Source organism: Arvicanthis niloticus, chromosome 4 (assembly GCF_011762505.2).
Source record: "Arvicanthis niloticus isolate mArvNil1 chromosome 4, mArvNil1.pat.X, whole genome shotgun sequence".
Taxonomy (NCBI): Eukaryota; Metazoa; Chordata; class Mammalia; order Rodentia; family Muridae; genus Arvicanthis; species Arvicanthis niloticus.
Genome location: NC_047661.1, coordinates 65,921,739 through 65,937,700, shown reverse-complemented (window position 1 = coordinate 65,937,700; position 15,962 = coordinate 65,921,739). Strand labels below are relative to the sequence as shown.

At 35.8% G+C, this 15,962-nt stretch overlaps 1 protein-coding gene across 5 annotated transcripts in view; it reads right to left on the bottom strand.

Annotated features, from left to right (window-relative positions):
- The window catches only part of Lrba (LPS responsive beige-like anchor protein), a 542,935-nt gene that overhangs the window by 316,856 nt on the left and 210,117 nt on the right, over positions 1 to 15,962 (bottom strand). For all 5 annotated transcript variants that reach the window (XM_076932608.1, XM_076932607.1, XM_076932609.1 and 2 more), the window contains exon 37: positions 1,568 to 1,734. In XM_076932608.1, the coding sequence (XP_076788723.1) occupies positions 1,568 to 1,734 (167 nt within the window). The remainder of the gene's footprint in view (positions 1 to 1,567; positions 1,735 to 15,962) is intronic.

The following is a 15,962-nucleotide window of genomic DNA, read 5'->3' as shown; positions in this document are numbered from 1 at the left end:
GCCCATAATTTATAAGCTGATTATGCAAGTCCCATACAAGGGAAAACAGTGAATGGTTAAGCATTCTCAAAGAATGGCGAGCCAGCCTGCCTTTTGTCAACTCCATTTTATATGGCCGAAAAGGACCATCACTACATACAAATTCACTATAATTAGAATTAGTCATGAACTGCAGAATATTAAAATAACTGTATAAAAGTATCAGAGCGCAGCCAAGTGTTCTAAACATGGGACAGAGAAATATGAGTAAGGAGCTAATGTGTTCTGCTTTATGCTGTTCAACAGAACGTAAGCTATACGATCTGGAGAGAGAAAGCAATTCACTAATGTTAATTTTACTAATGTACCTTTTGTTACTAGACTGAATGTAAAAGACATATATTCGAAAGTCAAAAATATAACAGCTATTCTTATTTAAGAAAACTGTGAAATGTTTCTTTGGATTTTTAGGTATACTAAAATTTGAGAATTTAGTGTCTAGCTGTATAGAATAATACAGTTGATGCCTTTTAGCAACCCTATTGTAAAACCAGTAATTATTTCATATAAATGCAGTCTACAGTCCATTTAAAATTTTAAGATATTTAGTTACAATAAAGTCATTTAAGAAATATGTGACTCTGATGGTACGAAAATGCTGCACTATACAAATACAAAGCTATCACTAGAGAGGACTTAGTCTCTTGATAACACTGACCAATAAAACAGCATAAAGTTACCAGTAAAGTTAACAGTATAAAAGAAAATTGTTTTAATCATATAGTTTCTTTCAGGGGAACTAAATATTTTTAAAGTTAAAAAATATATATTTAGTTCCCACTATGTACCATGTACATTACAGGACTATCTTAATTTACTCAATACTTGGTATGAAAATGACCTTATCAAATATGTAGCATTAAAGGACCACAAAACACCATGATCTTTGTTGACACAAATGCACATACAGAGGAGCCGGGGGTAGGAGGCCAACACCTCCATCTGCTGTAAGGCATCAACAACCTGTGGCCCTTTCCATGACCATTATCTCATAGCATCAATGGTGTAGGATTGAGAAAGAAACAAACGTGGTTCCTATCATAAATCAAAGCGCTGATTTTCAATGCCCCAAAACAAATGTTATATACCTTCTCTATGTTACTGAACACTGATAAACAATATTGTTAGTAGCCTTCAAACTTTTTAAATCAACTATCAGAAAAAAAATCAGAATTTTTTGGAAAACTTCTAAAATAGATTTTATATCTGATACATATTTTAAATGTAAAATCACTAAAATTTATTTCACATTCTAGTGAAGTGTAATCTATAAAAATAACAAATTTGTCCATCAAATTCACTGTAAAATGAGTAAGGATGAACAATTCTCTTTAAAAATAATTGAAAGAACTAGTACCCAAAATGATTGATAAAGATACCTATATAGATTCTCTCTTTCTATGAGTTAAATTCACAGTAGAACAAAAGCTTGATTCAGTTCTTCACTCAGCCTTGATCACATTAAAGCCATTTATTTACACCTAGACCACCAGCAAAGGATGAGGCCCCACTCCAGGCTTTCCTTTACCTCACTGCAGAGCTTCCCCAGGCTCCATGCTTGTCTGTGAGAAGGTTGATAATTTTCTGGATTAACTGAGTTGCTGTCACATGATCTCGGTATTTAGCTGCTCTTATCAAATGATCACACATCTTCTCCTCTTCTCTCTTGTCTGCTGAGTATTGAGCACACAATGACTGGAATAGGGGAAAAGAGAAAGATGTATTAGTTAACTATAAAAATGTGGGTAAGTTTTATCTTTTAGGGGAGAGGGTGGCAGTGTGAACCTGGGAGGAAAGGAAAGTGAACGTGATCCTGGTACATTGTGTGAAGATTCCAAACAACCAATAAAAATATTATGTTGGAAGAAAAATGTGGGGGAAAAATCTAAGTGTATCATGAAACAATTTTTAGAATGAAGCAAACCAACCAAAACTTTAATGCTAATTTTATAACATTCATTAAACATTGATTAATTCAGCTAACTAAAGTCAATAATTAGGTGTACTCAGATGTTGTAAACAGTTAAGCAGAGATTTTATCAGTGATAAACAGCCAGACATGTGAAAGCTGAGCCCTGGATTAAGCCAGAATGAACTGAGGTTGCAGAGGTCTTAAGACCAAGTAGAACAAATATTGCTATGAAATTAATTTGGAGACAGTATTTGCACTAGACAATCATGGTAAGGTTAGACTTCATTCAAATGTCCTGAAAATTTTTAAACAGAATATTAAGAGACCAATTCACATGTTAAAGCAATCATGACAGCTGCAAGAGAGCTGGTTGTAATGAGACAAGATAACCAAGAAGAGGTAAGTTATGAGATCACTACACAAACAGGAGGAGATGGTTTAGTTTTGGTTCGTTATTTTGTTATTATGGTGGTTGGTATTTTGTTTTTTTTTTTTTATTCTTGTCTCATATATCACATCCTGCTCCCACTACCCACACCCACACCCACTCCTTCTGAGCCCCTATCCACTCCTCCTTTTCTCTTCAGAAAAGGGCAGGCCTCCCCTGGATATCAACCAAGGATGATATATCAAGTTGCAGTAAGTCTAGGTACCTCTCATCACATTAAGGCTGCACAAGGCAACCCAGTAGGAGTAATAGGGTCCCCAAAACAGGCAAAAGAGACAGAGAAATCCCTTGCTCCCACTCTTAGGAATCACAGGAGAAGACCAAGCTACACAACTATAACATATATGCAGAGGGCCTAAGTCAGACCCATGCAGGCTCCCTGGATGAGAGTTCAGTCTCTGTGAGCAAGTGTTTTGTTTTTGTTTTGCTTTAAGCTTAAAATAGTAAACACAGCAATATCTCAAAACTATGAAAAAGAAAAAATAATGGTTTCTTAAATTATACATATAAAATGAACTGTACCAAAAAATCATCTGTGAGATTAAAAATGTATAATTAGATCCCATTTCCAACATACTAAGGCTTTATGTTCTCCAGGTGATGGCATGTATGTATGTTAAAGTTTGAGAAGTACTAAATTAGACAGCAAATTTAAAAAACATCTTAAGTTTTTTTTTTAGCAATAACTGGGTACACGTCTAGTTCCCAAATGCTTACTATCCTTTGGAGTTCTGTCACTGAGTTCTGAATATTCACAATCTTTCAAACCAAGGGATAGGGTGGCCTGAAGATAAAGCCAACTCAAACACAGTAGAACTAAGGCAAACACAGAAAAAATAGTGTTTATTCCAAATGGAATCAAAATCTTTTAAAACATTTGAATCCTGAAAAATGAATAACAAAGGGAAAAGGAGGTTTAGATAGTGGGAGAAGGGAACAGAGGGTAGAAGGGGCTGGGGAGAAATAACAAACATTAAGGATATTTGAAAGCAATATGAAAACTACTGTAAGATTTTATGTGTATGTGGTGTTATATCTGTGGGGGGGGGGTCAATACTTGGTATATATATGTGTGTGTGTATGTATGTATATGTGTATGTATGTATGTACACATACATATATATGGGGGGAGGGAGGGAGAGAGAGAGAGAGAGAGAGAGAGAGAGAGAGAGAGAGAGAGTTAGTTGACTTGTAGTTAACTCCCCTAAGCCAGAAAGAAAGAAAGAAAGAAAGAAAGAAAGAAAGAAAAGAAAAGAAAGAAAAGAAAAGAAAGAAAGAAATTTTTAAAAAGCCCACTAACAGGTAAGTTGTTAGCCATGCAGGGGTTGCCTGGAGACCTCCAAACGTTTGGCAACCTCCTTACTGAACGTTAAGCCCCCATTCCTAAAGACACTGCCTCACATGGCATAGAGAAATCAAGTTGATACTGAGCAAGCTCCTTCCTGCTAGTGAGCTTTCACAGTAACAAAAGCTGTGATGTGGGCTCCTGGGAGGTAAAAGCCATCAACAGTCTTACTGATCTGAGTTACAATAAAGTCCAGGATGATGACACATGTCCAATGGTGCAACAGAGTCACAAATGTTACTGAGATAAGTACCATTTTCTGACTGGATTTAAGACCTGCTCCAGAGGAGGTAATACATGCCTAATAATATAAATCTGGCCTAGAAATCATGGTTGGGTGAGCTCACAGACCCCAGGGGTGAATCTACTCCTATTATTCTGCTCAAGGGATTAGTGAATGGCCCTCTAAATTCATATTTCTGTACTTAAAGTAATCCAGGCCTTAGACACCAGAGAAGTCCCTTTGTGCAGTGGACAGTGTTAATGCAGAAACTCCCAAGTGATCAAAGTGCTGATAAGTGTCAGTGGGGTGCTCAGTCACAAAAGCATGTCGTGCCCACCACAGCCCAGCTCGGGACCATCAGCAGAAAAGAAGGTGAAAACACTGTAAGAGACAGAGGTCAGGAGGACCAATGTAAAGCAGTGACTTCTGGACACGACTGGGCCACTGCACTCATGGTCTCACAGTTGCACAAGACCAAGGCATTCAACAGTCTCTCAGGGACTGGGGGAGGGCTCATAACCCTGAAGCACTGACAGGTGACAGATTTTGGGAAAGAGAGTAGCAGTTTTCCTTAAAGATATTTCATCAAGTAGGTAGACAATATGCTAATAAATTACCACACACCCATGAGCATACAAGCAGCACAAAATGGACTCTGTGAGCTATGAGAGAGAGAGAGAGAGAGAGAGAGAGAGAGAGAGAGAGAGAGAGAGACAGAGACAGAGAGAGAGACAGAGAGACAGAGAGACAGAGAGACAGAGAGAGACAGAGACACACAGAGAGAGAGACAGAGACACAGAGAGAGAGAGACACAGAGAGAGAGAGAATTTGAAAGCAGGTGGAGGTTGGGGGTAAATCAGTAGGAACTGGGGGAGAAATGAAGGATGAATGTGATCAAAATACATTTTAAGAAGTTCTCAAAGAGATAATAAAATAATACATTTTTAAAAAGAATGACCTATATTTCCTCATTTTATAAGACTTTTTAAAAGACTTTGAGAGCTAGAAAAGTAATGGTCATTGCATACCAATGTGAATTGGGTGTTTTGTTCATTCCACCAAAAGGAAATCAAAATATAAGAGAATAGAAATGTGTATAAAAAAAGCTGTATATGTGTAATATACCATGTTATAATGAAGCCAAGGTTGGATTTACTGATGAATGATATTCAGAAGGTAAGACATTCATGGAAGGGAAAAATGAACCCTTTTGGGCAGAAGCACTAATGAAAAACAGAGAAGCAATACATTTTGATGCAAGAAATTTAAAAACAAAACAAAAAAAGTAGGTGTTTATTTTAACAATTATTTAATTGATAGAAATTGTAGATTTGACAGAGAATTAAAAAAAAAAACACTATGAATCAAAATAAACCAGATTACCCTATCATCTAGCTAGTGTTTCTTGATAGTACTGGCCAATCTCTCTCTCTCTCTCTCTCTCTCTCTCTCTCTCTCTCTCTCTCTCTCTCTCCCCCTTCCTCCCTCCTCCTTCTCTCCCCTTCCCTCCTTCCCTCTCTCTCTCCCTCCCCTTCCCTCCCTCTATTCCTCCTTCCCCCTCCCTCCACTCTCGCTTTCTCTCTGTCTCTCTCTGTCTCTGTCTGTGTCTCTCTGTCTCTGTCTGTCTCTCCCCCCCTCCTCCTCTCTCTCTCTCTCTCTCTCTCTCTCTCTCTCTCTCTCTCTCTCTCTCTCTCTCTCTCTGGGTTTTAACATCCTCCTTAGGTTTAAATGTGATAAGTGAAAGGCTTATATTAATTCCAAGAATCTAAGAACATGTGACTGTTGAATACTTAGCTCCAAAGAAGGACATCTGCATCACCCCTCAAAGGCTTAGAGAACACCATGGAAGATAGAGCAGATGAAGGGTTAGAGTGCCCGGGGACACTATTCTCAAGGCTCAGCTGCTGTGATTACCTGGACAAGGCTGTGTCCCTCAACATCTTGCCCCACAGGGACTAACTCACAAGGCTGAACCTTTCCCTGAATTTACAGCCAGCCAGCGGTTCTAGAAGAGGGACAGACATTTTCTTCTGTGGTTTTATGATTGGAAACATGTTGATGCTGCTGTAAACATCCCCATGAAATTCCCTGGAGAAGAGAGAAACAGGCAGTACATGGAAGCTAAAGTGAGATAGGTTGGGAAGAGAAAGAAAAACAATGAAAAGATTCTGAGCGACTGAGGCAGGGATTGGAGGTTGTCCTAGACATGAGCATAAGCTCAAAGAGATGCTCTCATTTCATTTTATCTTAGGTAAAATTTCCTACTTCACATCACTCTACTTTTTGACTTTCAGTGTCATATAAACTAGCCATTAACATCACAACATGAGTACAACCATATCCAAATGGAAAAAACAAATAATTAGCTTGGGAACAAAATATCCAACTTTATTTAACTACTGATAAAAAAGTTTAAATGTGTTCCTGTAGAATTAATAAAATAAATATTAAAAACAGATAAAAGCAAATTATATTATGTAAGTGCCAATGTAGAGAATACAAGACTTATTAGGAACTATGTTAAAGCGAATCAAATGCTAACTCACACTTCATATGTTTGTTAAAGGATTGTGACAAAAAAAGACACAGGACAGAACACTTCTGTAAATTCTGATTTGAACAGACAAAAAGAAAAATATTTTAAGTATCTAGACAGCAGTTTAAGTGAAGGATATTATTCCACTGCAGAAAAATGTCACCTAATAGTGACACTTCCAGAGATTCTAGCAAGATCTAAGAAGCTAACCTACTGATAAAGGAACGGTATAAAAGATACAGAAATCTTTCTACACGTTGTATCCTGTATTGCTTACTACAGCCGCAGTATGCCTTCTTTTAGCCATACCTGATGAGTGGAGATTCAAATTATTAGTGGAAGTTAGGAAAACAGAAATCAATGGTCCCTGTATTCGCATGAAACATTGCATATCTTTATACTAAATGGTATTAAATGTGCCCTTACTTACAGCAAGAACCTACCAAAGATACTATTTCTGCTTTTTATAAATAGGTGAGCAATAAACATTTGCTAGCCTATCAAGGTTTGCTGAAAAAGCACTTCTAAAAACAAGGACTTAAGGTAAGCTAAATAGTAAAATGGTTTAAAGTGTTCTTTAATGGATCTTCCTTTACAATTTAAAAAGCAACTTTTCATATCTGACATAAAATCTATACATATAAATCACATTAAAGGACCATTCTTTTTTGATTATCAATCTCTGTCTCCTTGTAGAACATTACAGTCACATTTGACCTTAAAAGATGATAAAAGAAAACCAAATAAGAATGTTTCTAAAAGATATAATGATCTTGTCTCTGCTCATAAAAATATCTGAATAGTATAAATTGAAGATGTTCTTGTCAAATACTAATAATAATTTCTGTTCTTTAGTCAGGTACATATGGGCAACACTTGGGTGGCACACAGATGTTGAGGGAAAGGGGAGAACATAGGTATCTGTGTTTGTAGGTTGGGTGGAGGTACTCCAGAGACACTATCCTAAAGTTCAGCTGACACTGGGTAACTATAAAATTGCCCTTCAGTATTACTATAGGTGGAACACTTCACTACACATCACCTCTGCTTTTCTGAACGTAAGTGTCATATAATCTATAGAATGTAACATCATAATAGTACAAAAGTATCTGAATAAAAAACAAAAGATATGGTCTTGAAAGCTAAATAATTCAATTTCCATTTGATGACAAAGAAACTCAACATTTGCTACTGTGAAATTAATAAATAAAATAAAAATGTTGCTTAGAATTAATTTATTTATAGTAAAGAAGCAAAGTTCTAACTAAACAGGAAAACAATTTAGAATGGCTACTTACAATGTAAGTTCCTAGGCTGGCTCACTAAATCAGTGGTTCTCAACCATCCTAGAGCTGTGACCCTTTAATCAGTTCCTTATGTTGTAGTGACCCTCAACCATAAAATTATTTTGTTACCACTTCATAACTGTAATTTTGCTACTGTTATGAATTGCAATGTAAATATCTGATATAAAGGACATCTGAAATGCAACTCCAAAAGGGACTATGATCCACAGGTTGAGAACCACTGCTCTAACTGAAGAAACAGAGATAATTTAAATTATTTATGTGAACTTCATGATTTTATCCTATTTTACTATTTGCTCTTTGCATGGAAGTTCAGAGATAAGTGACCTGAAGATGAAATAGCTTACTCTGGTTTCCTCTCAGAACTAAACTGACATTCTCCTCTCTTGGTACATTAGTGTTTTCCTTCATTGCTCTTTCTATTATGAAATTCTTGTATATTCACTAAAGTTTTTTTTTCAAATGTTCCATTCAAAGTATCCATTTCCTGTATCATCTGCTATCATCAGTTAGGCCTATCTTTCAATAGATGATCCAACAGTAATTCAAATTTTGAGCCCGTATTACTACTATAAAGCTCATCTCTCCTCGTACAGTAATCTTCCAACATTGAAGCACACAAAGTTGAACTAACCATGCAATTACACTAGGAAGCTTTTCTATATTCAGTAACATGTAACCTCAATTTTTCTCAGATAATTGCCCATTTATTCCACTTTAGAAAACCCTCTAATAACTCATAAATCCACTCACCTAGATTTCTATTAGTTTGAAATAAAAAACTAAAAATAATCTAGATGGTTAGTTATGAACAACCATTGGATTTTTTCTACATGAAATGTTTTATATACTTTACTCCCAACCACAAAAAGATTGCCAAGAAAACTTAAAACGTATTTTTGTTTTGTTTTGTTTTGTTTGTTTTGTTTTGTCATGGGGCTAAGATAAAACTCATGCTATAAGCTCTTACAACCGGTCCAGCTGTGGCCCAACACCTCATTTTATTCCCTAGACCATGTAGCCTGAAATTCAGCTATGTCACATACTACCTTTCTATCTCTCTGTATATCATATTCTAGACTATTATACCTTACACCCAAAATATCTCCTTGGAATTTTAAAGAAATAAGAAAAACCACTGTGTTTCTTCAAAACCTAGTCAATTTAAAGCCAGTCAGATGGCTTAAAAGGTAAAGGTGCTAGTCATCAAACGTACAACCTGGTCGGAACAGATGGAAGAAGAGAACCAACTTTCACAGGCTGTCTTCTAACTGTGCGAACCACCCCCATTCACATATACAAATAAAGTAATTTTAAAGTCTATTCAGAAGGCAAGAATATGAAGCATAAGTTACTAGAGAAGAAGTTATGCTGAGAAAGACCTAGAAATATAGATGCTTTTGATTCTTTGGTTGATTGTCTAAGATAAAAGAATATCCTCTTTAAAAGCTCCAACATAAATGAAAACTAAGACTCTCATCTTAAAATAAGTTACAGATCAATAAAATAGCCATAAAGAAAATTACAAAAAACATAAAATCTGTTGTATCAAAAATTAAAGGAAAACTTACAACCTTAAATATATTAGAAAAGTAGAGAATGGGGATCAGTGATATAAACATTATTAGAAGTAAATGACCTACACTTCTATGAAAGCTTAATAAATAGAGATGCAATTATTTAAAACTCTACAAATTTTTTTTTAAAAAACCTCAATTAAAGTACACACTGGTTCTCTCACAACAACTGTGATGTCATTATAAGGCCAGAATGTACAAGAAAAAGAAAAGAAAAAAATCTATAAATTATTAATATCAAAAACAAAGTGCCAGGCCTATGGCCAGTCTTGTGATCCCAGCCCTGTAGACACAGAAGCTGGAGGACGGTGGCAGTGCTGGGACTGACTGGTACCCACAGTGAGTTGCAGACCAGTTGGAGCTACACTGAAGAGTCCATTTAACAGCAAGAACAACAGAGAAAGGAGGAACATCTCAACACAGTCTACAGAATAGAAAATTTTCTACATTAAAAGGGAAGGAAGAAGAGAGGAGAAGGCTGGGAGAGAGCTGAGATCTTAACCTGTATTAAAACAGAAAAGAATTCTAACTTAACTGTGAAGAAAGAGGTCTCACAAACATTCCCTTTAACCTCAAGAAACTCACCTAAGAATGTTAAAATTACAAGGTTTCAAGCCTCAGGTTTCTAGAATAGCATGTTTTAGTTGATACACAGTAACTAATTCAACAAATTATTATAAAACATGTTAAAAATTTTAAAATCAAACTGTCTAAAAATTTAAAAGAAGCCTTTTCATAATTTAATGTTTATATTTTAAATATTAAAAACATTTTGCCTTTAGACAGAAATCAGATCAATGATAGAGGAAATAAAAGAACAGCTTGGGACTATTTTCTGTACAGGTAGTAGGTTTACAGTATGTGATTCTATGTCAGAGTACACAGTTCTACCTTCTTTGTTTTGTTTGAGTGCTACACACGAATTACTGAAATTTTAATTAGGGAAGCAAGGCTTTTGCCAAATAATTTTAAGAGTGTGACTTCTCAATTGTCTCAAAACCACTTCTATAAATTTACTAGAAACTACTGGAAAGGAAAACCATGTAAAGTTCAACAAATAAAGAAGTTTCTCAATATTTCACTTTAGAGGTTTTTGTGCTTTATCACTTACCTCAGATTTAAAGTCTCATCTTAAAAAAAAAATTAATGCTGTCTACAGAAACCTGAGACTCCTGAAAAAGACTAAGAAAAATGAAAGCTTCAAACCTCAATAGCAAACAAAAGTCAGCCAATGATACTGTGTGACAGCCACCTTTAATTCTAAAGTGATTTCTCTGTCATGCAACGCCTCAAAGTATTGATTTCTCTCAGCAGGAAAAAGTCTAAGCCAATGAAACAGATATAGCACCATCCCCCATTCCCAGCCTACCCCATAATAGCATTCAAGGTTAAAACAGGGAGGACACTTATCAAAGTATCTCTCCCATTTCTTCTTCTTTTAATGGACTAGGTGCAATGTGTTCTGGGGCCTTATCTCTACAAACTGCAGTCCCCAATAATATTAAATGATTTAAAGATTAACACAGGTTTGAACCCTTTAAGTTTCTCAAAATAAAAGCTTGTTTTAAAATGCCTTAAAAATATTTGTAAAAGCAAGTCAACAACAAGCACACTGCAATTTGCACATACATATATACACTAATGTATATCAAATGTATATACATATATGTATATCTAATGTATATATAATACTGTTGTATTATTTTATTCCTTATTAGAGTACCTATTAATATTTTTTAAACTACCAAATTCTTAGATTAATTCTCAAACACTATACAAGAATGTAAGACAGTTCCATTAACAATGCTGGCAATCTGGTAAATTAAGTAAAAGGTATCTTGGTATACATGTTCAATAAAACTGACAGAATTTAAACAATAAATAAGTCTGAATTCAAAAAACTTTTTAAAAATTATGCTGTGACTTTAAAACATAGAGAACAGCAGTCTCTATATAAGTTGTTTAACTTAGTAAAGTCTTATGGTTAAATAAGTAAATATATTTACAACTGCAAACAGGTAACTCAAAGCTAAATGAAAAACAAAAGTAGTTCCAAAAAAAATGAAAATAATTGATTCAGCTTTATCAATAACCACAATTAAATCAATACTTAAAATCCCAGCATGTACAGCCCAACAACTTGCGTTCAAATCTTAGATATAAAGTCTTCCTAACTGGACAGGTTATATGGGATTCTGTGTCTCAGCTAACGGTAGGTAATCAGAGAAATTGTTTTTTCCTGGAGGACTAAATAACAGAAACAAAATGAAGAGAGTGCTGTCTACATGGAATAACAGCTTCTACAGGCAAACAGCCCTTTCTTCTCCCTCCTGAGTGCAGTTGAGTAAACAATCACAGCTTTACAACAGAGATATAATAGAGCTAAAAATACCTGCACCAAAATTCCTCAGAGAGACATAAATACTGTATATAAGAATATGAAAAAAAAACCTTATGATGAACAAGTATTCACCAAGCAGCAAGCACTCAAGATAGAACAAATAAAACAAAACAAAACAGTGGGCGTGGGCAGAACTAAGCATGGAGAACAAGACATGTAAACATGTGATTAAACATGCTAGAATCTCAGCACTCTGGAGGTCAACCTGGGCTACAGAGTAGATTTCAGGCCAGTGCAGTTTGTATGGCTCAATCCTGTCTCAAGCACTCAGCCTGTCAAACAGCAGCCAGAACTCTCCCCTTTAAGATACATGCTTGTGTTTTCCTTTAATACAATAAATATGGTAACCATTTCCTCAATAAAGAAAATATTCCTCAAAAGTTTGAATAAATTATTTAACATGTGAAATGTTAGCTGAGTTTGTGTATCTATCTACAAACTGTTATACTGCTATATGTTCTCTGACTCATATTGACATGTATTAATAATAGCCATTTCCACTGGGAAAGATTGAATCTGAAAGCTGTTTTATTTGCATTTCCCTGATGGGTATGGATGCTGAACATTTTTCCATATGTTTAGGAAGAAAGGAGGGATCTTTATATACTGATGGTAGAAATGCAAATTGTTGCAGTCACTATGGAAATCAGTATAGAATTTTCTCATAAAACTGAAAATAGAACTAAAATGTGAACCATTTATCCTGCTCTTGAGCATATTTTAAAAAGGACTCTAAATGTGCATACCAGAGATTCTTATACACTTCTGTGCACTGCTGCAGAATTCCCAGTACCTAATATGTTGAATGAGCCAAGATGTCTATCAACAGATAGACAAAGAAAATGTGGCATGAATACATGATGGAGTTTTATTCAGCTATAAACAAAAGCAAAATTATATCATTTGTAAGAAAATGGATGCTATAAAGACCAAATAAATGAAGTGATTTAACTGAGAAGATAAATATCAGGTGTTTTCTCCTCATTTGTGGATCCTAGATCTTATGTAAATATAAAATCATGCATGCATATAGAACATGCAGAAAGAAGCTTGGCTAGAAGACTGGATGGGAATGAAGAGGAGGAAGAAGAGGAGGGTGGGTGACTACGGCCCTAGTATATGATATATTTTATGAAAATATCTTTATGAAACCTATGCTTTGAAACTTATGTCAAGCATAATTGTTTTGACAAAATTATATAACTGGAATATTACATTAAAAAGATAACTGATGCTTTTGAAATAATATGATGTTATCAATTTAAAAAATTTACAATTTGAAAACATAGAGAGATTTACTAGTTGATTTTTTTCCTGTCTTTTAAAATTAAAAACAAAGCTTTTTCAGGTAATATGTTCTGATCATGGATTTCTCTCCCTCATTTCCTCCCAATCTCCCCATCCTGCCAATTTCATGCCTTCTTTCTCTTACTCTTAAGAAAACAAACAGGCCAATTAAAAAATGCAAAAACCAAAAAAACAAAAAACAAAAAAAACCAACAAAATCCCACACACACAAAAATGCATACAACAAACACACACACAAACAACTCATAAAACATAAAATCAGGAATACTATACAAGCAAAGGACCAGTCAGGTGCAAATGCCCAAACAAAATAAAATGAGACAAAATGTAAAAGAGGGTTTCATATATAGGATTGCCTGGACAGTAACTCATGATGTAGACCTGGCTGGCCTTGAACTCACAAAATTCCTACTGCCTTAACCTCCAAGTACTGGGACCAGTTCCCATTTACACAGTTGTTTTCCAGCCCCAATGGTGACTTGTTTTTTCCTAAAAAGTTCTAAGAAATGATGGCTTTTGATAATATGCATATGTTGGCACTATCAAACATATACATAATCTATTTGTTCAATAGCTACACAGAGAAAACCGAAACTAGAAAATGTGAGGTCCAACACGTAACTTTCCCAAGAGACTAAAACAGAAGGTGAAACAACTTAACAGACACTTTGCACTGTATACTAGACATACCTGACTCTGAAAATGGACTGAGAGGTACTGAGTCTCTAGCTATGCACAAAGCTGTACAGAACCTGAAAAACAATACCCAAGGCTGCCCTCTGCTCTCCACATACATATGAATGTACATGCACATGTACATGTGGACCTGCATTTACATGTATGCACATGCACACAAACGCACACAGAGGTTGGGGAGGGAGGGAATGTATGTATGTATGTGTGTATGTGTGTATGTGTGTATGTGTGTATGTGTGTATGTGTGTATTCAGAAGAACGCGAACTACAAGGACATGAACTTAGCCTTAGGGCTGACAAAGAGAGGAGGTCTGGGCTGAGAAATATTAGAGTTTCAAGGAAGTGTCTATGCAAAAGCTTGGCATGTGAATTCTCAGAGATGCAATATATCTCTCCCAGTGCTGTTCTGTTAACCTCTGCTGTGTTCTGATGTCCTTCTTTGGTTGCAACACCTACAATATGAAAATGCAAAGCCTATGTCCATGCCTTAGGCAATATGGAGAGTTTTGCTGGGAACAGCCATTTGTATGCCAGTAAGAGTTCTGACACTATCGTTTCCAGGAGTAATCCGGATGGAAGCTCTACAGAAGTACCAAGAGCTCCCAACTGGCAGTGGGACATGTGAGTACAGCTTGGATACAGCAAGGATTACTTAATACAAAGTCATACCAAGAAACATAATACATTTATGAATCCCATTTATTTCTCAACAATAGTAAGTAATACACATTTTCATTACTCTAAACTAAAAATGAGTTTCTACTGTTTAGTAAATGATAGACCCCAGTTTACCTTTATATGACTAAACGTCAGAGCTGTGCTGAAAAACAACAGAGTACCATGTGGTTCTATTGGTTTGGTAATTAATTGGTTTCTAATTTAGAAACTTAAAGGAAAAACAATATTTATCTATTTTATTATGTTTGTATTGTTTTCTTTTTAAAAATTATGTTTATGTGTATTTGTGTGATATGAGTAGGTACCCAGGGAATTGAGAAGCACTAAATTGGGAGGCTAAAAGCAAAGGTAGTTCTGACCCTCCTGATAGGGGTGTTGAGAACAAAACTCCTGGCCTCTCAAAGTGTAGCTCTTCACCACTGGGCCATCATCTCTAGCTCCTATATAATCTTTTAATACTTATCTATCATTATCATTTTAAATAATTACATTTTAAATAACTAATTTTTAACTATAAAAAAAACAAAAAGCTATCAATTTTAAAAACATAAGTTTATATAGAAAGAAACAAATCAAAAAACTGTTTCACTCTTGTTACCCTGTAAAGAAATATAAATAAAAATGTTAAATAAGATGTAGAACCCACTTCTGGTCTGCACCTTCATCTGAACCCATTGCAGATCGGTGTGCCTGTTGTCGGACCCAAAAGCCAGCCTGTATCCCAGGAGGTCTGCCCTAACCAGGAACATGGATGAGATCCCTTCCCCAATACCCATGCCAGCTGGGAGCCTCATGGAGCCCAGCAGATTTGGGTTCTATTCCACTCTGAGTCCCATCCTCTTTCTAGTCTGCACCTCCACCTGCACCCCTGGCAAAGCCGTGTGCCTGGCCCCTGAACCCGACAGCCTACCTGTCTCTCAGAAGGTCTGCCCAAACCAGGAGCAAAGGAGAATTGATCTAACCAAAAAAACAGGAGGTCCCAGCTAACCAGAGACACCACTCACTGCCTGCCTCCAAAGAAGCCTGCTCCAGTTTAAGACACCTATGCCAGTTAACAGAAAAGATAACCAGATGGCAAAAGGCAAGAACATAAGCAACAGAAGCAATTTAATTTGGAATCATCAGAACACAGTTCTCCTACCACAGCAAATCCCAAACACCCTAACACACCTGAAGAACAAGATTCTGACCTAAAATTCCATCTCATGAAGATAATAGAGTCCTTTAAGGAAGATATAAATAACTCCCTTAAAGAAATAAAGAAAAACACAGGCAAACAGGTGAAGTAATTGAAAAAAAATGGTCCAAGACCTAAAAATGGAAATAGAAACAAAAAGAAATCATAAACGGAGGCAACCCTGGAAATGGAACACCTAGAAAAGAGGTCAGGAGCTACAGATACAAGCATCTGCAAGAGAATACCAGAGATGAAAGAAAAAATTTCGGATGGAGAAGATACCATATATCAACACTTTGGTCAAAGAAAACAAAA